We start from the raw sequence: 22,703 nt of genomic DNA, 5'->3' as shown, positions 1-22,703 counted from the left end.
TCACTTTTCCCGCCGGCAGTGCATCCCCGCCCACGAGTTCCCTGGTGGCGTGGGGTGGATTCAATGGGAAATCCTATTGACAAGTAACGGGAATCCCTCTGCCAGTGAATGACACACTGTCAAAAAGCATGTGGTTGGGAAACCAGAGAATCTAGCCTAGTGTGAGATCAGCTCAAGAAGAGAGCATGACCTCAGGTTCAAATAGTATAGATTCACCCAGTGGAAAGTCAACTTTAAAACTTTAAGTTCAAATGTGCCCAAATTGTTTACTTGACCAACCGTCAGTTTCCGCTGTTCGTAAAGAGTTGACAGCTCTTAAGTTGCTAAATTGTCAAAAATCATTAGCATTAGTAACTGAAACCCACTGCATGCATTTAGACACACACAACTGCTCCCTGAACTGACAGCACGACTGCAAGAAACGGAGTATAACTCAGGGATCTGTTTTCACTGTTCTCTCAAATGAGATACTTGTATAAAACTGGTCCATGCAGCAAATACTGATGTAACAGACAATAATAAATTCTATTAAGATTAAAGCATTTTGCTTGCCTGATATTTATTGAATTATTTTTAGATTCTTACAGAAACAGCAAATCTAATACAGAAATTTGAATGTTTGACCCAAGGTGGATTGGCCATTTTTTTTCTTGAGACATCTCATTGAATAAAAGTTCTGATCGGATTTGTTATGCAATTAAATGAGAGATATTGTGTTTGTGAAAAAAAGTTTAGAAAATGGCATGCATTATTATCTCGATTATTTGCCTTCAGCCCACAGACTTCTATTTAAAGTGTACAGATTGAAAGAATCACAACCAGAATAATCATGATTCACACCAGCCTATGACATAAACTGGCCAAAGATAGAGTTCATAGTAATGAATTAGATGTGTCATTCAGTGCAAAAACACTGCCCAGAATAGGTATACCATGCTGTCACCTATTATGTGATTTTGGTGCAAAGAAGGGGTAAATCCATCAGTTATCACACATGGCAATCTTGGACCTCTGTTACCTTTAATACGATTTCAAATGTAAACATACTAGTGAAGACATAATCTGCATAGCCTAGGATCTGTAAAGTAAGCAAATAATTTAAATATTTTATTTTACACAAGATTTCATTAAGGCAGGATAAGCAAACAGCGTATTACCTTGAACAGGATTTCAACAGTAAAGATGGCAGTAAAAGCATAGTCAAAGTAACCAAGAATCTGTAACGGCAGAATATAAATGTTCATACCAATCTGGAAATAGGTCAGCAAAAGTATAAGAGAATTAATATATAGATTTCCAGCACCCTTGAACTGATGAATGTTGGAAAACCTTTCATTACCAAAACAGGTATACTGATTGCCAATCACTTTAATTGAAGCAGTCTCTGAAAGGACAATGATTTGTTACATATGCATAATTCAGTGGCTATAATCAGTAGCCCTATTTTAATGTATTGACGATTAAGAAACCAATGGAAAAATAAATTAATCTTCTTTTCATTAAATCCAATTACACTATATGTCAGGTGCAAAATGCTCAAGAATGTTCATTTTTATCTTTATTTTTAAAAATTGTGACTCTAAACCTTATGTTGTATTATATTTTTGGATATGTGAATAGTGTGGGAAGATGGAGCTGTGGTAGATGATCAGCTATAATCTCAATGAACATATTAACATAAGTCATTTGACTTGAGCTGGCAAGTGGCAAGTTACATTCGTGCCACACATGTGCCAGGCAATGACCATCTCCTACAAGAGAGGATCTAACCACCGCCCTTGACATTCAACATTACCATTGATGAATCCCCCACAATCAACATCCTGGGAGTTACTATTGATCAGAAACTGAACTGGACTAGCCATATTAATATTGTGGCTACCAGGAAGATGAAAGGCTAGGAATCCTACTAGGCGTAACTCACCTCCTGACTTCCCAAAGACTGTCCACCATCTACCAAGGCACAGTCAGAAGTGTAATGGAATACTCTCCACTTGCCTGGATGAGTGCAGCTCCAACAACACTACAAGAAGCTCAACACCATCCAGGACAAAGCAGCCAGCTTGATTACTCCCCCTTCCACAAACATTTAAACCCTCCATCACAGGTGAACAGTGGCAGTCATGTGTACCATCTACAAGGTGCACTGCAGTAACTCACCAAGGTTCCTTAGACAACACCTTCCAAACACACGACCACTATCATCGTTGAAGAACAAGAGGAGCAGATACCTGGGAACTCCAACTCCTGGAGGTTTCCATACAAGTCACTCACCACCCTGACTTGGAAATATATCACCGTTCCTTCACCGTCACTAGGGCAACATCCTGGAAATCCCTGCCTAACAGCACTGTGGGTCTACCTACACCTCAAGGACTGCAGCGGTTCAAGAAGGCAACTTACCACCACCTTCTGAAGGGCAGCTGGGGATGGGCAAACATGCTGGTCTAACCAGCGACGCCCACATCCTGCAAATTATTTTTTTTAAATTAAATTTTTTGGCAAAGTGTTGTCTCCGGTGGAAGAAGCAGTCGACACCCTGCTGGCTGCTTGCTGGTTTTCCTATTGAATTTCCAAACATTTTACGAAAGAAAGGAAGGGACGGGTCTCATGACATCATGTTAATTAGAGCCCGCCCTGCCAGCAACTCAGGTTTCTGAAAGGTTGGGGTGCCGTTTTTAAAGGGTACCCCAATTCAAAAAAAACATTGCACGGAACCACCCCACCCGCCACAACCATCACCACGGAGTCCCCCCTGCCATGGGCATAGAAACCACCCCACCCACGGAACATCATACATGGCATCCCATCGCCAGGAGCTGGTGCCTGGGAGCAGTGCCCGAAGGCATGACCTTCTCCCCCAGGTGCTGTACTCACCACTGGGTTCTGTTTGCCAGGTGCATGTCGTGGGGGAACCTGTTGTGATTCATGCTGGCATGCCTTCATGCCGACATAAATGGACAATTTAACATGGGCGAGACAATCAAGTGACAATGAGATTCAAAATTAAGTAAATGGGGATTGGGAGAGTGGAGGGACAAGCGAGCAGGGAAATCCTGCTGACGCGAAAGCTGTTTTGGGACTCCGCTCAATTCTCTGCCCCCTTTGCCATTCCCACCCCGGGAAACGAGGGCGGAAAATCCCGGTCATGATCTTGCGCTCACGAATTAATAACATGCCAACTGATCCTCAGTTCAGGTCATCATTTCACAGCTTTGGTTCAAACATGGACACAAGAGCTGTGGCTCAATTGCTAGCACTCTTGTCTCTAAATCAAAAGTTGAGGTGACTGCTCTTGACATCAAGGTGGCATTTGACTGACTGTGACAACAGGAGCCTTGATGAAACTGAAATCTATTGGGATAAGTGGAACAAACTGTTCAAAGGCTGGAGTCATACCTGACACAAAGGAAGGTTGTTTCGGTATTTGGATGCCAATGAGCTCAGCTCCAGGACATCATTACAGAAGCTCCTCAGAGTAATGTTCTAAGTTCAACTGTTTCATCAATGCCTTTATCATAAGATCAAAGTGGATATGTTTGCTGATAACTGCACAGTGATCAGCTACATAGAACATAGAACAGTACAGCACAAAACAGGCCCTTCGGCCCTCGATGTTGTGCCGAGCCATGATCACCCTACTCAAACCCACGTATCCACCCTATACCCGTAACCCAACAACCCCCCCCCCCCTTAACCTTACTTTTTAGGACACTACGGGCAATGTAGCATGGCCAATCCACCTAACCCGCACATCTTTAGACTGTGGGAGGAAACCGGAGCACCCGGAAAAAACCCACGCACACACGGGGAGGACGTGCAGACTCCGCACAGACAGTGACCCAGCCGGGAGTCGAACCTGGGACCCTGGAGCTGTGAAGCATTTATGCTAACCACCATGCTACTGTGCTGCCCATTAAAACATTTGAAGATAATATTCTATAATAAAGCAGTACAGGACCTGCATTAAGTTAGACAAGGACAACACCTGGATGGGGCTGACTAGTGGCAAGTAGAATTTGTGCTACACAAGTTCCAGGCAGTCATCATCTCCTGAGAGCGCTTTCGTCGCTGCCCTTGATAGTCAATGGCATTAGGACTGCTGTGTCCCCCACGGTGAACATCCTGGGGGGAGGGAGTCATTATTGACCAGACTCAAATGGACCAATCATCTAAATATCATATTACCACTGAAATCAGAGGTTGAGTATACTCCTATAAGTGGATCACTTCCTAATTCTATCAGCGATAAGAGACAATTCTTGTGTGATGGAATGCTCTCCACTTACTAGATGGGTGTAGATGAAACAACACTGAAGTAGAATGACACCATCATCACCCACTAGTCTAAAATTCTATCCATTCAAGCACTGGTGCACCATAGTTGCAGTGTGCACAATCTACAGAATGGATTTCAAAACTCATCAAGGCTTCTTTGGAAGCACCAAGGAGAACAATGGACCTCCACCGCCCAGAGAATACATGAGAACACCATCCATTTGGTGTTTCTCTTGAAGTCATATGCCATTCTGACTTTTAAATATATCACCCCTCCTTCATCGTTGTTGGATCAAAATCCTGGAACTCCCTACCTAACAGCATTATACTTTCACCACATGGACTGCATCCATTCAAAAATTCTGACCATCGTATTTCAGGATAATTAGAGATAGCAATAAATGCTGGCCTTGCCAAAAGTGCCCATATTTCATGATGAATATATAAAAATTGTCATATTCTACATATTCTACCCAAATTAAAAATCAGGGGCGCGTTCTTCCCCCCATGCCGGGGGGGGGAGAATCGCGGGGGCGCAGGGCGAGTCCCGCCACGCCGTCCCGGTACCCGCACGCGATTCTCTCCCCCCCCCCCCAAAAACGGCGCGCCGAGATTTACGGCAGGCCGCTCGGAGAATCGCCGCTCGCCATTTGTAACAGGCAAGCGGTGATTCTCCGGCCCGGATGGGCCGAGCGGCCTGCCCAATACGACAGGTTCACGCTGGCACCAACCACACCTGGTCGCTGCCGGTGTGGCTAGCGCGCGAACGCTGCGGGGGCGGCCTGTGGGGGGTGGAGGGAGGACCGAGCACCGGGGGGGGGGCGCTCAGGAGGAGTCTGGCCCACAATCGGAGCATCATTGAGCGGCGCCATGACCCGGCGAGCGTAAAGGACGCGGCGCCGCTCCTAGGCCCCCCCGGTGGGGGGGGGGGGGGGGGGGGGGGGGGGGGGGAGAATAGGGGGCGAGGAGCGGCCTCCGACATCAGAGTGAAACAGTCCGGTTTTCACTCCGCCGTTGGCACTCAGTCTCCCGTTGGGAGAAGCCCGCCCCAGATATACGGAGAAAAAAAATGTGAAACAGAAATTAATCAAATTTCCATTCAGAAGCAAAGGCAGAAGAAAGAAGATGATAAAATAAAGTGGGGAGGGAGAGAACTAGGAGTGACAGGCTCGAGAGAGAGAGAGAGAGACACACACACATACACACACACACACACACACACACACACACAGCGATATTAAGAGAAAGAAGAAAACGGAAAAAAAGAATGGGAGAGAAGTCATACTGCAATTATTCCATAAGAGTAAAGCTGTGCAATGTTTTCCTGAGGAAAGTTCCACATAAATGACTTACACCAGGGGCTGGATTCTCCGCCAGCGGGATGCTTTGTTTTGCCGGCAGCCCGGGGGTTCTAGATGGCATGGGACTGCCCCACAATGGGAAGCCACATTGACCAGCCGGCGTAACGGAGCATCCTGCTGGCGGGATGAAACAGAAATCTGGCACGGCAGGGCAGGGAATCCAGCCCCAGGTTTATGGCAAGACTTCAGATTTTATAAAGTGTTTGTGCCACTACTGCGATTCATTCATTGAAATCTTTTGCCACTTGTTTACACAGCTATATCCCAAGCAAAAGACAAGGGCCATGATTCTCCCAAACGGGGACCAGCTGGAAAAGCACTTGTGGGGGTCTCCCAGGAGGCCTCCAGTTTTATGCCCTTTGGGCATGGTGGTGCCCTGGCACACCCGGCAGTGCCACATGGGTGCCAGCCTGGCACTAAGGTGCCCAGGTGGCACTGCCAGATGGCATGGGCACTGCCAGGGTGCCAGTTTGCTGTCAGGATGCCAAGCAGATATTTTTTGTGTGCGATCAGGCTGGGGTGTCCTGCGTGGGTGTTGGGGGCGTGCGGGCCACGGATTCTCTCATAGCGTTCAGGTTGGAGAGCGGGGGGAGGGGGGGCGCTGAGGATCGCTTCCATGTTTGAATCAAGGCTGTAATGAGGTCAGAAGCCAAATGGCCCTTGCTAAACCCAAACTGAGCATCATTGAGCAGGTTATTGCTAAGAAAATGCCGCTTGATAGCACTGTTGATTAAACCTTCCATCACTTTATTGATAATCGAGAATAGACTGATGGAGCAGTAATTGGGTGAATTTGATTTGTCCTGGTCTTTGTGGACAGGACATAGCTGGGCAATTTTTTACATTGCCAGATAGATGTCCTGGAGCAGCTTGGTTAGGGGTGCAGCTAGTTCTGGAGCACAAGTACTATTGCTGCAATGTTATCAGGGTGCATAGCTGTTGCAATATCCAGTGCTTTCAGCCATTTCTTGATATCGTGTGGAATGAATCGAATTGACTGAAGGCAGGCACGTGTGATATTGTGGACTTTAGTACGTTGGTATGGACCATCCACCCGGCACTTTTGGTTGAAGATGGTTGCAAATGTTTCAAACATGTTTTTTGCTCTAATGGGCTCCCCCATCATTGATGATGGAAATATTTGTGGAGCCTCCTCTTCCAATTAGTTGTTTAATTGTCCCCCACATTCATGATTGGATGTAGCAGGACTTCAAATCTTAGATCTAATCTGTTGTTGTAGCATTGCTTAGCTCTATCACATGCTGATTACGCTGTTTGGCATGGAAATAGTCCTGAGTTGTCACTTGACCAGGTTGAAAGCTCATTTTTAGGTGTGCCTGGTGCTATTCCTGACATGCCCTCCTGCACTCTTCATTGAATCAGGGTTGTTTCTCCGGCTTGATGATAATGGTAGAGTGGGAGATATTATGAGGTTACAGATCGGGTTTGAATACAATTCTGCTATTGCTGATGGGCCACAGTGCCTCATTGTTGCAGAGTTTGAATTGTTAGGTCTGTTTAAAATATACACCGGTGGTACTGCCACAAAACATGATAGAGATGTCCTTAATGTGAGGATAGGACTTCACTTCTACAAGAACTGTATGGTGGACACTCCTACTGACACTGTCATGGGCAGATCTATCTATGACAGGTAGATTAGTGAGAACAAGGTTAAGTAGGTTTTTCCTCTTGTGGATTCTCTCACCACCTTCCGCAGACCCAGTCTAGCAACTATGTCCTTTAGGGCTTGGCCAGCTGGGTCACTAGTGGTGCTTTGGAGCCACATTGAGGTCCACCACCCAGAGTGTTTGACCTAATGCCTGAGACTTCATGATGTCCGAAGTCAATATTGACTCCCTCCCAACTGTATACTACTGTGTTTCCAACTCTGATGGGTCTGTCCTGCTGGTGGACAGGACTTACCCAGGGAAAGTGATGGTGCTGTCTTTAAAATATGATTCCATGAGTATAACTGTCTCAGGCTGTTACTTGACTAGTCTATGGGACAGCTCACTAATGTTTGGCACAAGGTGATAGTAAGGAGTACCAACATGCAGGATCAACATGAAGGAGTGCACCCTTGTTATTTCTGGTGCCCAAACTAATGCTGGATGATCCATCCAGTTTCAGTCCTTGTTGACTTTTCAGCAGCAGTTTGATATAACTGAGTAGCTTGCTAGGCCATTTGGGAGGACATTTAATAATCAGCCACATTGCTGAGAATCTGGAGTCACATGGAGGCCAGACCCAGTAAGGATGGCAAATTTCTTTCCCTATAAGGCTTTTTTTAACCAGGAGCCAAGTAGGTCAACAAGCACAGGAAAGGTGGATGAATGGGATTTGACACAAGTTAAGACTCTGGCAACAGAAATTTGAATGGTCACAACCTTATGCAGGGTAGAAGCTCGGAGGTTGTCTGGGAGTACATTGGTATGGACAAGTCTAAAGGTAACAAATGCAAATAGTTTCAGAAGGAAAATGCTACAACAATATAAAAAAGTGGACTTAGGGATGGTGCAGCTATCTGGTAGGAAGGTCATCTTAGGGTCAAATACAACACCAATGTTGAGAATAGTGTTATTAGCCTCAGACAGATGCTAGAAGGAGAGATGGAGTTGGTAGCTAGGGAATGGAGTTTGATGTGGGATCTGAAAACAATTGCTTAGATCTTTCCAATATCCAATGGAAAATACTGCTCATCGAGTATTGGACATTGGCCAAGCAGTGTGACAATTTAGAGACAATGGAGGGATGCAGGGAAGTGGTGGTGAGACATAGTTGAGTATCATACATTTGGAAACTGATACTGTGTTTTTTAATATCACCGGTATTTCATCAGGAATGAATTCCAGAGGAAATGTTGCCTAAGTTCCCACCTACATGTTTGGTGCAAATAATTGCCTAAATTTCAGTGTCATTTCTGCGCAAGTGAAAACCAGAAAATTCCAGCCCAATATTTCAAAATATACCATAACAGTACACATAGACAGAGGAACGTGAAAGGTTATTGAAATTTCTGGTGACTTGATCAAGTTTTCATGGGTAAGTTATTTTTAAGCTTCTCTCCAGAATGGGCCTGAAGTTCAGTCATGCCCACCTGAAGCTATCAGAAGGCCCAAACCATTTTCCATTTCAGATTTCATTTAAAAATAATCGTTGATCTGTGGGTGCTAAACAGACACAGTGCTGCTGCTCACTTCTTCTGGGAGGGTATGCAGCCATCACCTGCATCGAGATAGCTGTAACGTCAGGCTAGTGGGTGGGAAACTGGTGTTGGAGAGGGTGAGCAAGGGACAATAGGTCACATCATTTTTCAAAGACTAGAGGAATGCTTTTGATCTTTCTGTTCCCCCTTCAAGGATCGTTAACTTGGTTACTCAACACCTGGGTCAAATGGGTATTCACTGTGCAACTCTGTCCCTTTATATCTGAAAATTTTAACTGTGGTCCTATAAACTGTGCAGTACCCTATTTTGCATAAGTTAAGTAACTAACTACCCCTGCCCAAAAAAGGTTGGTGTGCTGTTTGCCTATTTACGGGCCCACCTTGAAATTGCTTTAAGTGGCTTTGGCCATCACACGGAGATGCCTTCCAGATGCTTAACTGCTTGTGCCCATTTCAGGCTGCTGGTTGAAAATTTCCCCATGGGTTCTGGCGACAAAAATGCCAAGAACACTGAAATAATTGGTGTTGGCACATACAGGTGTCTACCTCTGCCAAACAATTCAATTATTTTATCCAATTTTATTCCAACATCATTCCTGCACCTCAGATTCCTTTAGATTGGAGAAAAAAGAAACATGGCAACGGAAACAGATGCTTGTAGGGGAATAAGAACCTGTTTGGTACAGAGAGGCTGGGTATCCTGTTGGAGGCTAGGAAAGCAAGAGAGAGGGCGAGAGAAAATGAAGCCATGTGGTTGGGGTCAGCACACACTGAGAAGATCAGGAGCAGGACCCCTGGCTGGTGTTGTTTTTAGACCTTATATTGAAATTAGTTTAAAAAAAACTTTCGTTCTCCAATAAGTGCTCAAAGGATTAAACACTTCTGCCTTGATCTGTATTACGCGCACAGGGCACAGCTTAACCAAATGGAAACAAAGTTCCAAAGTGAGTGTGTTTAGCCATGTGTTTCACAGTGCTCGCAGCGGCAAGAAACACCCCGCTATTTAACGCACCCCTGGGCCCCAATGGGGAGCGCGTGGCTGAGGCCGCACCAAGCCCCGTTTTCTGCACTGAGGACCTCTGCTCGCCAGAGTCACTGACTAAACCCCCGATCCCCCCGCAAGCCCCAACTCACTATGAAGGCACCCCCCCCCCAAACACCTGTGCAGGTCACCCCCCCTGGCCCCATCGCTGCCATGTGAAAATTGCCAACCTGGCATCTTGGCAGTGCTAACCTGGTACCCTGGCGGTATCCCTGTCAGGTTGGCAGTTCCAGGGTGTCAAGGTGGCACCAGCAATGCCAGGGTGCCACCTTTCCCAGAGGGAAAGCACCTCGGGGCCTCCTATACCCTGGAGACTTCCACGAGTTCCGTTTCATCTGGCCCCAGTTTGTGCAGACCAGTACTGAACGGCGTTCACTTGAGGTCTCCAAGGCGAAGGAGATAGATCCCAATGCCTCTGGTGCCTCGGGAAACTGCATATTAAAGTGAGACTAGCTGTCTCAATGGCACGGTAGCACAGAGGTGAGCACTGTTGCTTCACAGTGCAAGGGACCCGGTTTCGCTTCCCGGCATGGGTCACTGCCTGTGCAGAGTCTGCACATTCCCCCCATGTCTGTGTGTGTTTTCTCTGGGTGCTCCAGCTTCCTCCCACAAGTCCGGAAAGACATGCTTGTTAGGTGAATTGGACATTCTGAATTCTCCTTCAGTGTATCCGAACAGGTGCCACAATGTGGTAACTAGGAGACTTTCACAGTAACTTTATTGCAGTGTTAATGTAAAGTGATCCCACCCATTCGCAGTGTTTCGCATTGCGAGCCCTAGATCCCTGGAGTGGGGTCTCCCAGCTTCTGTCGGTGACGTTGCGCCCTAGCACACTGCCTTTCAGGCGCAACATAGCTGTTTGATCACACCCACAAGCTGTTTAGCTGAAGTAATTAGCTACAAGCTGGAGACATAAGAATTGTTATTGCATGGGCCATTTTTACCTTGGGAAACAGATCACAAGATAGAAGAGCCAGACAAGCAGGAGACTGATAGCCACATTCTTCATAATGGGGGCCGGTGATAAATATTAGGAGACAACATATACGTGTCCTTGTACTGACTGGATAGCTTAATTAAGCATGCGGACCATTGATGTGATTGATTAATTATTCTCATTTAGTATGCCTGATGTAAGTCTAATCGATAGTCATGGTTGGACATAGATAACTATTAACAAATGATTGTATATACAAATTTCTTGCAACCGATCTTAAAATATATCTGTCTGTACAATTCTTGAATCTGTGCATTCTGACGCCCCAACTTGGAATGCCACTTGCCCCTGTTAGAGCATTGTAACAAAGGCCTAGTGTTTAGCTCCAAGAGTCTTTGTCTGGTTTCTCATGAGTGGGAGAGTGAAGTATGCTAAAGTTGAATAGCTGTACTTTCCCCCCACAACACTGATGCTCTCTCTGATGCTTATGCGGCTTGACCTTCAACCCCAGGTTGGGAAGCCGATGCCCTGTTCATTTCCAAAACCTTCATCAAATCTACGTCATTAACATGACACTATTTATTATATAGTAATAGTGCTGTTGGGAGACAGGAACTGACTCTGGAGTATAATCCTCAAAGGTAGATGGTAGCCATGACTGGGCTTGCCGTTGCCTTGGAGAACAAGGAGGCAGGAGATCAGACAGCCAGGAGCCTCATGTAGCAGACAGTTGACCAAATGGCCAAAGTAGGCAGGCCCACTCTGACAGAATAAACTGATTTTGACAAAGTATTTCCTTTAGCACAAATCAGTCCCTGCATTTCACCTGATAGCTGTGCACTAAACATACTCCAGACTATTCGGTTTTGGCAATCTTTGATTTCAAAATCTTATTTTGGCTCTCCCCTTCCAATACTAGCTTCTCAAAGAGCATACATGGGTGGTTAATTGGAAGGGAGTGGTTTCCCAGCAGTCCCCCCACCACCACCCTAGCAGTGGATCGCAGAGGATCAGAATACTGACATGAAAATCAAGCACATGGTGTCAGCTGTGGCTCAGTTGGTTGCACTCTTGCCTCCAGGTTGTAGGTTCATGTCCCATTCTCAAGACCTAGAGGGAGAAATGTAGGTTCACACTCCACAGGGATCACAGAATTATATAAAATAGTGCAGAAAAGGCCCTTGGGTCCACTGAGTCTGCATCGCCGCATGAAAGGCACCTGATCTGCCAATCCTAATTCCATTTGTCAGCACTTGGCCCATAGCCTCGAATGTTAAGACTGCTAAGTGCTCATGCAGGTACTTTTTAAAGGATGTGAGGCAATCCGCCTCTACCACCCTTCCAGGCAGTGCGTTCCAGACCATCACCACCTCTGGGCACAAAGGTTTTTCCTCAAATCCCCCCCCGAACCTCCTACCCCTCACCTTAAACTTGTGTCCCCTCGTATTCCCAACTAAGGGGAACAGCTGTTTCCTATTCACCCTCTCCATGCCCCTCATAATCTTGCACACCTCGATCAGGTCGCCCCTCAGTCTTCTCTGCTCCAGTGAAAACAACCAAAGCCCACCCAACCACGCTTCATGACTAAACTTTTCCATCCTAAGCAACATCCTGGTGAAACGCTTCTGCACCCCTCCAGTGCAATCACATCCTTCCTGTAGTGCGCCAACCTGAACTGCACTCAGTACTCCAGCTGTGGCCGCACCAATGTTCTATATAACTCCAACATTACTTCCTTGCTTTTGTAATCTAAGGTATGCTGTCTTTCAGAGGAAACATTAAAACAAGATTCCATCTGTTCTGTGAGGTGGTAGTAAAAGATCACATGGCACTGTTTTGAAGAAGAGCAAGAGAGTTGTTCCCAATGCCTGGGCCAATATTTATCCCTCAATCAACATCACTAAAAACAAATTAGCTGTACATTATCACATTGTTTTGCATATACTTTGTGTGTAAATTGGCTGCCGCATTTCTGAAAGTACAATAGCAACTACACTTCAAAAGTATTTTGTTGGCTGCAAAGCACTTTGGGATGTCCTGAAATCGTGAAAAGTGCTGTTAGTTGAGGGGCTTTCTTTTATTTTTCTCTCTCCATCTTAGAATCACTGGTTACTGATCAGGAGCAAGTATCTGGTGTGCAGTTTTTTTATCTTTATCAGTGGATAGAGATCAAGTTCACTGTCATTTTGCCAACCTACTCAGATTGTCCGGGAATCTCCCGAAATTGAAGATGTATTGCCCAGGTACTGCTGTGAACAACTTGAAAGAAAAGCAAAGATTACACCTGTGGTTTACACTTTGCACTTTCTTCACCTGCTCATAGGGTGGCTTCCAGTTCCATGCTTCTTATATATTAACTGCTGGCACAAAGCGTAAGCCAAGGTACTGGACTACAGGGATCCAGCATTTGTAATGTAAATGAAACAACACTGGCAAATTACTAAGTGTCATATCATCAAATACAATGAAATCAATGTAAGAATACCTCCTAACAGAGTTGGAAATCCTCTAGCCAAATCTTGTGCTATATTCATCCATAGTCTACACCATTTGTACTTGCAGAAGTAGCTGCAAGACTGCAATCAAGAGCGGAAATTCAGCCCAATTTGTGGTCACCTATACTACCCCATTTCCACCAGGAATTCTGACCTTGCTGGATTATCCAAGGATTGCCCAAAATGCCAGACTCATCTCCCAGAACAGAAGACTGATCTCCCTAACATTATCGCTAGCAGATCAGGAAAACTCAATTTCACATTCGCACATTATACCCGTGACAAGTTAGCTCATAAGAAACTACTTGCCCAATGACTTGTGTGCCAACAAACCATTCCTAAAGCGCCCCAAAGCAAGGCTGACTTCCTTGCGCCTCGGTGATGAGAGGCAATTCCTGGGGCTGGCCAAGCTTCCACCTAAAATTTAAATGGGTCTGCTCAATCTTTGCAAGGCAAAAAAAAATCCAAATCAATGACTTTCACATCAGAAAAGTCAGCAACATGCCTCGTAAGAGGACAAAGGAACAACATACAAGTAAAAAGTCCCATATTTAAAGGTGAATTCACTCCTCAATATATTAATTTTCCTTCAAGTATTTTTATTTATTTTCAGCCAAAAGTTTTTCCTCCTCTCTTGAACGCCGAGTTTCATGATCATTGAAGTATGATCATTGAAGAGGGAAATTCAGTGCTATTAAAAGTGCTACACAATTCCCCTGTGTTGATGAAAAGTGGGCAGTTCCAAATCATTTATGGCTATGTCTAACTTTTATTGAGTAATCACCAGCTCAATTGAATATTGGAAATTAACATTTAGAAGATCTGTAATAGTTGTTACCATTTAAAGTAAAACACCTTTGTTTGGCAGCCACTTACGATATTACGAAAGGAATGATTACGTATAGGATCTTCTGCAGCCAAGGAAATGCTGCTGAGCATAATGAACACGAGGATCAAATTTGTAAAGATGTGGTGATTTATAAGTCTGTGACAAGCCACTCTGATCCTAAAGTGGAAAGAATCATACATTATTTAGTACATTATCATTTCTGAAGATAAGCAAATAAAGTTATTTAATTGCACCATGTTCAGTTAGAATTTTCTCTAATGCCCTTTTTGAAACAGCACACATGACTTATTTCAATTACTGTTAATACTTCATCTGGGAAGAAATGCAATATTGTTGTCCCCAAACAGGTATAAAATGGGTGTATTTTGACAAATTTAACAATTTAACAATGCAATAGCTCATGCCAAATATATACATGCATTGGGAGACTGCTAAACTCATCAGTGCTTTTTTTGTGGTAATCCTGGACACTATCTTAAACAGGCATTCGGTTTTTGTATGTGGTAACAAAGAGCTAAACACTTGGTTAATCACATTCTCTACTGTTCGGTTGAAGGACTCCTTGGAGAAATTTCTACAGCAGATACCATGTTGCTCCGCTCTGGTTTTCAGGAGTTTGCTGTGGCCTAATCAGGGGTCATAGAAAAATCTTACTTTAGCATGGAGCGAGTACTCCTCTTAGCTCTATAGTACTACTGCAGGCTGCTGCTAGTCCACAATTTCACCTAACTTTCTCCTTTTTCATTTTGCGCTCTTCCAAGACTTACATGAAGACTGTTGCTAGCAAAGCATGATGCCAAAATTCCACTCTGCTACACAGATGAGCTGCCTCTGGAGGCATGACAGATGCCAGCCACTCGGCACAATTATTAGGAGGCCTGAAGCCCAATTTTCTTCAGCCTTAGACTTCTTTGTCTATGTGTGAGTTGGAAGTGACCATCAGTTATGTACCCAGAAACAGGTAGTGGCAAACGTAGCCCTCATCATTCTTCTGTTCATTTTCCTTTTTCAAATTACAGTACCTAACAGCTTTGTGGCAAGTCATCAGTGTGAGGTTTCTAATGCTTGCCCAAAGCAGTTCAGAATCGATATAGGAGGGAGTGCACATGAGAGTTCCAGGTTGATTTCAACCATGGGTCTGTTTTTAATGACTATAAAATATCAATTTTCAATTTTTATCATGTTTTCATGTACTTTTACATAATTGTTTGACAACAATGTAATAAACACAACATCCTATATAAAATTAACAATTTGTTGCACCTTACTAATTTGAAGTATACCTTCAAAAAACAGTTCATAGAATTTACAGTGCAGAAGGAGGTCATTTGGCCCATCGAGTCTGCACCGGCCCTTGGAAAGAGCACCCTACTGAAGCCCACACCTCCACCTATTCCCATAACCCAGTAACCACACCTAACCTTTTGATCACTAAAGGGCAATTTAGAATGGCCAATCCACCTAACCTACACATCTTTGGACTGTGGGAGGAAACCGGAGCACCCGGAGGAAACCGACGCAGACATGGGACAAAGTGCAAACTCCACACAGTCACCTGAGGGTGGAATTGAACCCGGGTCTTTGGAGTTGTGAGGTAGCAGTGCATGTGCCACTGTGCTGCCCAAGCTCGTTTTTATGTTTCATCTGAGTTGAGCTCATTCTTGGCTAGGGAGCAGGAGCAAAGGTGGGGAAAGGCAGGTTAGATAGGAGGGAGGGCTTAGGAAATCATGAAAAGTAACATAAAAGTCAGGGTATACAGGATCACCTTGGCTAAATTGCTTTGGGGGGGGGGGGGAGCAAGGGAGTTGTTGTGGGGGTGGAGGGGAGAAGAGTCCTGTAGGAGTGGGGAGTTCCTCAGAGGGGTTAGTCGTGGTGGGGGAGAGGGGTGAGGTGTGTTGTGGGAGATTGGAGTTGATCTGTGCAATCATTATCCAGAAGCTAGAAGTGGTTTTAATTCTTCTAACTTTTTCTGGGTAACTACTGATATAATAGTTGAAACCATCTGAAGTTTGAGATTTAAATTGCGTTTTCTAATGTTTCCTGGTGCAGGGCAATTGCCCATCGGATGTTTGCACTTCCCAGGCAATTGCCATGCAATCCTTACCTGGGAACATTGGATGGGTTCCCCAGCACATCTTTTGGGTACCCTCCCAGTTACACTGCCCTGGAACTCGGAAGTTACAGCCTCATATGTACAAAAAATTCTTGCCAAGCAGTGATAGAATACATTTATTCCTACCTGCCACCGAAACATAAAAGCAACAACACCAATAACAATAATCTACTTTTCACTTGCAAAACCTTGATAATATATTGTTACTTCTAAAATTGACAGATGTAAAACATAGTTTAATTGACTATTTAGAAAATAGTTGAACGCAGTACTTAAGGCAATTTACATTGATGAAAAATTACTGTCACAAACTTATGCTATCATCTCAACAAATTAGTGCTTTCATTGTATCAATCTCTAATCAATTACTAACTTCTAAATATAATTTTGAGTAAAAATATGTTATGCCATACATACGGATTGGTACTACTAAATAAGAAGAAAGCACTCCCTTCTGGAATGGGCACAATCTTTTCCTTCAGGTTCAGGTCTTCCAATCTTTGAGGTCGAGGTCCAACTGGTATTTCCGGCTCATCATCATCTTCATAAAAATTAACAAACAAAAAGCAGTGAAGCACTCGTCCTTTCTTATGGTAATGAATAACGCTGATTTTCGTCTTAAGTAAATTTTGAAAATCTCTCTTTTAATTTCCCAACTATATAAGGAGTGCACCTCCTTTCATCTGACAAATCATTTCAATACCAATATTTTCCGAACAAATTGAAACATAAATATGTATTTTTAATTGCTGAGTTAATGTAGGTTGTTTCCCAATCATTGGGCGCGATTCTCCCAAACAGGGAGAAATCGTAAGGCTGGCGTAAAAAACAGGCAGGTTTGACGCCAGCCTCCCCCTCCCCGACCGGGAACCGATTCTGGTCCCCGGTCGGGGCTAGCATGCCGCGGCCGTGAACTCCGGCATCGCGGGCTTAACGAATTTCGTTAAGCCCGCTTGCCAGAGTTTGCAACGGCTGACGCGTCACATGACGTCACCCGCGCATGCGCGGGCCGGGATGCCCCTCAGCCGCCCCGCGAATTGATACAGCGGGGCGGCGGAAGGACAAAGAGTGCACGGGAATCGGACCCACTGCCCGCGAACGGTGCCCACCGATCGCGGGCCCATGGCACCCTTGGCATGGCCGTGGTACTGCCGTGCCAATCGGTGCCATGGTTGCCAAGATCCGAACTTTACGGCCGTTTTTACGAACGGCCAGACCAGGTGTGTTTGCCGTTCGTAAAATGGCCGTAAAGGGCTTGGACTTCGGCCATCGGCCAGCTGAGAATCGCTGCTCGCCGTAAAAAACGGCGGGCAGCGATTCGTGTCGGGAGTCGGGCTGTGGGGGGGGGGGAGAATAGCGGGAGGGCGTCAGACTAGCGTGGCCATAAAAATTTACGACCCCCGCTATTCTCCGCACCGTCGTGAGTGCGGAGAATTGCGCCCTTTATGTTTCAGTACATTTTATTATTTTTTCAATAGAATAGAATTATGTGTTTGTTGTGCACATGTTGAAGTCCTGCATTATTTGCGAACAGCATAACACTGCGGGTAACTATTGCTATTATATAATGGAATCAATTTCTAATATCAAAATGAAGACCGATTTAAATAGATTATGTTTATGAAACCAATCCTCACCTATTGGTGAAATCATCAGATCATCAAAAATGGCAATAGACAGCAGAGTTAAAATGTATAATAGATCAGGATTTAGATGATATCAAAATTCCCTATTACCTTGTACAAAATCAAAGATATCTATAAGATGGGATTTGAACCACTAAGCAATTAGCCAATAATGCACACGGACCAACCATCTGATACTTCCTGCACGAGGCACAGTCTATCTGGAGGACAGAGCTTCATTAGCATACATCTGGTGACTAGCGCACCACAAATGGATACTCAGCTGCAGCTCACCATCTCTGGGCCAACTCAATATCAGGCAATCTGAAAGCGGTCTTGGCCCACAGAAAGAAGGTATCCTGTAGCTCACACTCTAGCTACATTATTCTAAAGTTGGAGGCAGTGGCTGTTTAAACAAGTGTGCAATGTCAATCAAGTGACTGCTTTGTCCTGGATGTTGTTGCAGAAATCTTGAGTGTTGCTGGATTTCCACCCAACAGTCTTGACTTAAGCTCTGTCGAGGCTCACATAAAAAGTTCAGTCTCTGACCTGCTGTAGTAATGATGGAATTTATGTAGCTTGTCCAGTTCAGATTTGAGTCAATTATAACCTCAGAATGTTGATGACAATGGTAATGCCAACATGCTTTGTGAATTTCCAAGGGATTTTAAGTTCAAAGCTCAGTTGTTTGTATTAGTTTTGTCTTATTCACCCCAATTGAGTTTTCACAATTTACCATGGGGGTCATTTTTGCTTCATTGCTTTGTATGAAGTAATTGGAGGAAAGTAAACAGCAGCCACAATCAGGATGAGGAACAGCTGAGCCTGTTAGAAGACAGGTGCTTGTGGAGGCCTCCTTAACTAATCCACTGGACCAATGGGCAAACTCACATTCCTGAACATGACTGATGAGCACAACATCAAAATAGCGCATCAGGCAGGCTGCCATTAATATATTCAGCCTCCCACAACAAGACCTGCTGTTTAAGTCCAAATGGCTATACTTATCCAGTGTCTGTCAAAGTTACCATGACCCCTGACTTCTTTGTCTCACGTTTTTCCATGCAGTTACAGCGGACATCACCTGAATCGTCCAACATGCATGTTTAGCTGCAAAAAGGTCACCAGTTCCCTAGTTGGACGAGCCAACTCACACATTAATTTTCCTGTGGACTCCAACACTCAAAGTAAGTGAGTTTGGGCTTTGCAGCTACGACTGTTTTCTCTCATATCCCGAGTATGTACTCCAGACAATACTCACGTAGCCTCAAAAGCAGCTTTTGTCAAAGTTAAGCATTTTCCATTTATTCCGCAGACACTTGCCCAAAACCAACTCCAGGTTAATATCAATGCCCAGGCTTGTTCCTGATCAATGCTGAGTAGGCTAATCTAAGTGTGGATGCCACAATTAGCCTCAGCCTCTTTGGTATGGGCTAAATCAGCCCCAACAGTCCCTGTCATAAAAAATATGCGTTTGCTCATGTCAACTGAAACATGGGGCAGGATTTTCCAGCCCCAACAACAAAGGGACTGGATATTCTCACCCAAAACAAACAGACTTTTAGCAGTAATCCAAATTTTATGCGGATTTCTGCCACTTGCAGGACTGGAAAATTTCAACCTTAACTGTGTTATTCAACATAGTCAATAGTGAAGAAAAATCAGTGGGCAAGAGTCAAGAAAGGAAGAAACCTGAAAATGGATGCAAGGCATATCAATTTCTACCTTATTATCTTTACAATTTTGTCAGAAATACTGGGTCAATGAAATCTACATCAACAGGTTTGTAACATTACATAGCAACCGCAAGAACATAAGAAATTGGAGGTAGGAAGTTACACTACTTTTCCAGCCTACACTGCCATTCAATAAGATCCTGATTTATCAATGACCTCAACATCACTTATTTTCTCTAGCCCCATATATCATGATTCCCCTTTTACCCAAACTCAATCTTGAATGCACTCAACAACTGAACACCACACCCCAGGGAAATACTTACCTGACTTTTTAAAAACAAAGTGAAAGCTCAAGCAATTATACCAGGCCTCCGCTAATGTTATTGTCTAATTAACTTGCTGCAATTTAGTTACCCCCCCCCCCCCCCCCCACCCCCTCACCCCGCGCCCACTGTGTGCAATGTGATTGCCATTTTGGCGACAAAACAGCATAACAACATTTCAAAGAAATTATTTGGCTGCAAAATACTGAGGTGATGAAAGATGCTAAATAAATAAATCCCAAAGTTTCTTTCTTCCCACCTGTTAGGTGAGATTTCGAACACTACGTATGGAGAATTGCAGATATAAATCTATATCCTAATACTCAGCATACAGTAGACTGTCCACCAGACAGCATCAAAAGATGAATTTATATATATGATTTCCTTAAAAAACAAACATCTGATTCCATACCTGGCACATCACTGGGTGGATAAGGATCCTTTTCTTCTTCATCAATTGAAATCTTCCAAGTGTTAAAGAACACAATAATCATTAATTATTTCTTCCAAAAAGATTTCCAGTCATAACCAAAGATTGCATTGTATCATTTGAAAGTATTTGGTTTTCAACTTAATTTTATTAAGGCAGATTTACCTGAGTGCTGTAAGCATTTCCTGTCATTGTTTCACCTATTCCATCAATTTCATATTTCCATCCTCTCTTTTCGCTGTACTGGCAATTCTAAAGTAAGATACATTGTTAGATTTTACCATTTATACAAAGAGAATTACACTTTTGGCATGCATAGTACAAGTGAGCATAATTTAGTTCATTGAAAGTTGAGACAAATGTGAAAACTTGTGGTGGGATCTAAAGTTTAGGAGTACAAGGTAGGTCAAATTGTTATATTCTAAGCCAAACATTTCTGGATTTAAATAGCACGAGGCACAAACTTTCTTCTGTCAAAGAGGTAAATGAGTTCTATGGTGCTGGATTTGAAAGTAAAGCAGGGCCAGTGAGCAGTGTTCACCTCACGGTTATAGTATGATTCTTGAATACTGAAAGTTTGACTATCGAAACAGAGATTAGTATCTCACTGAATATACATTTGTGCCTATCACAGGCTGACTTGCATTAGTATTCTCTCTCTCCATCAGATATTAGAAACCCATTTAGATTCATCTAAGTTAATTAAGCGAAGAACAATTTAATTCTTTTGATATTTGCCCAATTTTTTCTTATTAATTTCCAGAGCAACACCTGCTTTCCAATGCAGTGATTCCTTCAGGTAAATTGGAACTCTGTACGGTCACATGCAGTATCAAAGTGTGACCAGCTTTTTAGAAATTTTGTTTTCTGTCTCTATGAATAAACAGCAAAGGTTAAGAACTAAAAAGTGTTTGGTCCATATGTGACATACAACTTGCAATGACAAATCGATTGGAAAGTCAGACAAGTTTAAGGTTTAAATTAATATTGTTGGGAATAACTCCGGCCTCCCAGCTGCCTGTTTCTTGGTGGCAGGAGGTGGTGTGCCATTTTCTGGCAGCGGGATTCTCTGTTCCTGTCACTGTCAATACAAATTCCCATTGAAGCTACCCAACGCCGCTGAGAAACCCGCAGGCAAGGTGCGTTGCCAATGGACCAGAAATCCCGCCCCCAGGGAACAGCTGGCGAATTCCAGCCCATGGGCGAATTCTCCCAAAGGGAGACAAAGTGCCGACGCCGGAGTGAAATGTGTTTCTCCTCGCCCCCTATTCCCCCCCCCCCCCCCCCCCCGGGGGCTAGGAGCGGCGGCGCATCAATATCGCGCGCCGGGCCTTGCCGCTTGCGTCAAAGCGGTGCGGCCTGAATGACGCGGCCAGCGGCGCTAACTGATGTCACCCACGCATGCGCAGGTTGGCCGGCGCCAACTCGCCCATGCGCGGTTGCCGTCTTCCCCTCCGCTGCCCCGCAAGACATGCGGATTGATCTTGCAGGGCGTGCGGAGGGAAAGAGTGCGTCGTTCAGAGACGCCGGCCCGACAATCGGTGGGCACCGGTCCCGGGCCAGACCCCTCCTGAGCACACCCCTGATGCTCGATCCTCCCTCCGCCCCCCCACAGGCCCCACACGCAGCGGTCGCGCGATGTTCACGCCGGCAGCGACCAGGTGTGGCTGGCGCCGGTGTGAACTGGTCGGATTCGGCAGGCCGTTCGGCCCATACGGGCCGGAGAACTGTCGCTCGACCGGAGCGGCGATTGTCAGAGTGGCCTGTCGCAAAACGCGACACGCCATTTGGGGGGGTGGGAGAATCGCGTGGCTGGTGCCAGGGCGGCGTGGCATGATTCGCCCGGCACTCCCGCGATTCTCCCACCCGCGTTCGGGTCGGAGAATCGCGCCCCATATCTTTCAAAACTATATTTTTCTTTAAAATATGGAAAGCCATTGCATTATCGGCACATTTGGATGCTGACCTGGAGTTCTTTTTAAAGAAGGGTCAGAAGTTCACCTTTGAACTGGGAGAAAGCCTGCCTTCTTCTAAAACGTCACTTGAGAGGGAAGATTAGGCAAAGCCTAATGATTTACTGGAAATCACAAGTCAGAGATAAGCTTCAAATTGTGGACCTGCTGTTTGTTTTTGGGGAATAAGTGAAGATGGAATGCTGGCCAACAAGCTCTCCCTGCCTTGCCTGAATCTATAGAATCAGTGTAGAAGGAGGCAATTAGGCCCATCAAGTCTGCACCAATCATCTGAAAGAACACCCTACCTAGGCCACTTTCGCCCAATCCCCTGTAATGCCACCTAACCTTATATCTTTGGACTGTGGGAGGAAACCGGAGCACTGGGAGAAAACCCACACAAGGGAGAATGTGCAAACCTCACACAGACAGTCACCCAATGCTGGAAT

At 44.8% G+C, this 22,703-nt stretch overlaps 1 protein-coding gene across 1 annotated transcript in view; it reads right to left on the bottom strand.

Annotated features, from left to right (window-relative positions):
* The window catches only part of LOC119973643 (voltage-dependent L-type calcium channel subunit alpha-1D-like), an 863,992-nt gene that overhangs the window by 292,878 nt on the left and 548,411 nt on the right, over positions 1 to 22,703 (bottom strand). The window contains exons 18-23 of the mRNA XM_038812023.1: positions 20,849 to 20,883; positions 20,468 to 20,554; positions 20,285 to 20,336; positions 16,663 to 16,786; positions 14,159 to 14,288; positions 1,158 to 1,217 (exon numbers count right to left, since the gene is read on the bottom strand). Coding sequence (XP_038667951.1) covers positions 1,158 to 1,217; positions 14,159 to 14,288; positions 16,663 to 16,786; positions 20,285 to 20,336; positions 20,468 to 20,554; positions 20,849 to 20,883 — 488 coding nt within the window. The remainder of the gene's footprint in view (positions 1 to 1,157; positions 1,218 to 14,158; positions 14,289 to 16,662; positions 16,787 to 20,284; positions 20,337 to 20,467; positions 20,555 to 20,848; positions 20,884 to 22,703) is intronic.

Source organism: Scyliorhinus canicula, chromosome 11 (assembly GCF_902713615.1).
Source record: "Scyliorhinus canicula chromosome 11, sScyCan1.1, whole genome shotgun sequence".
Taxonomy (NCBI): Eukaryota; Metazoa; Chordata; class Chondrichthyes; order Carcharhiniformes; family Scyliorhinidae; genus Scyliorhinus; species Scyliorhinus canicula.
This window is presented reverse-complemented; position numbering and strand designations above follow the sequence as displayed.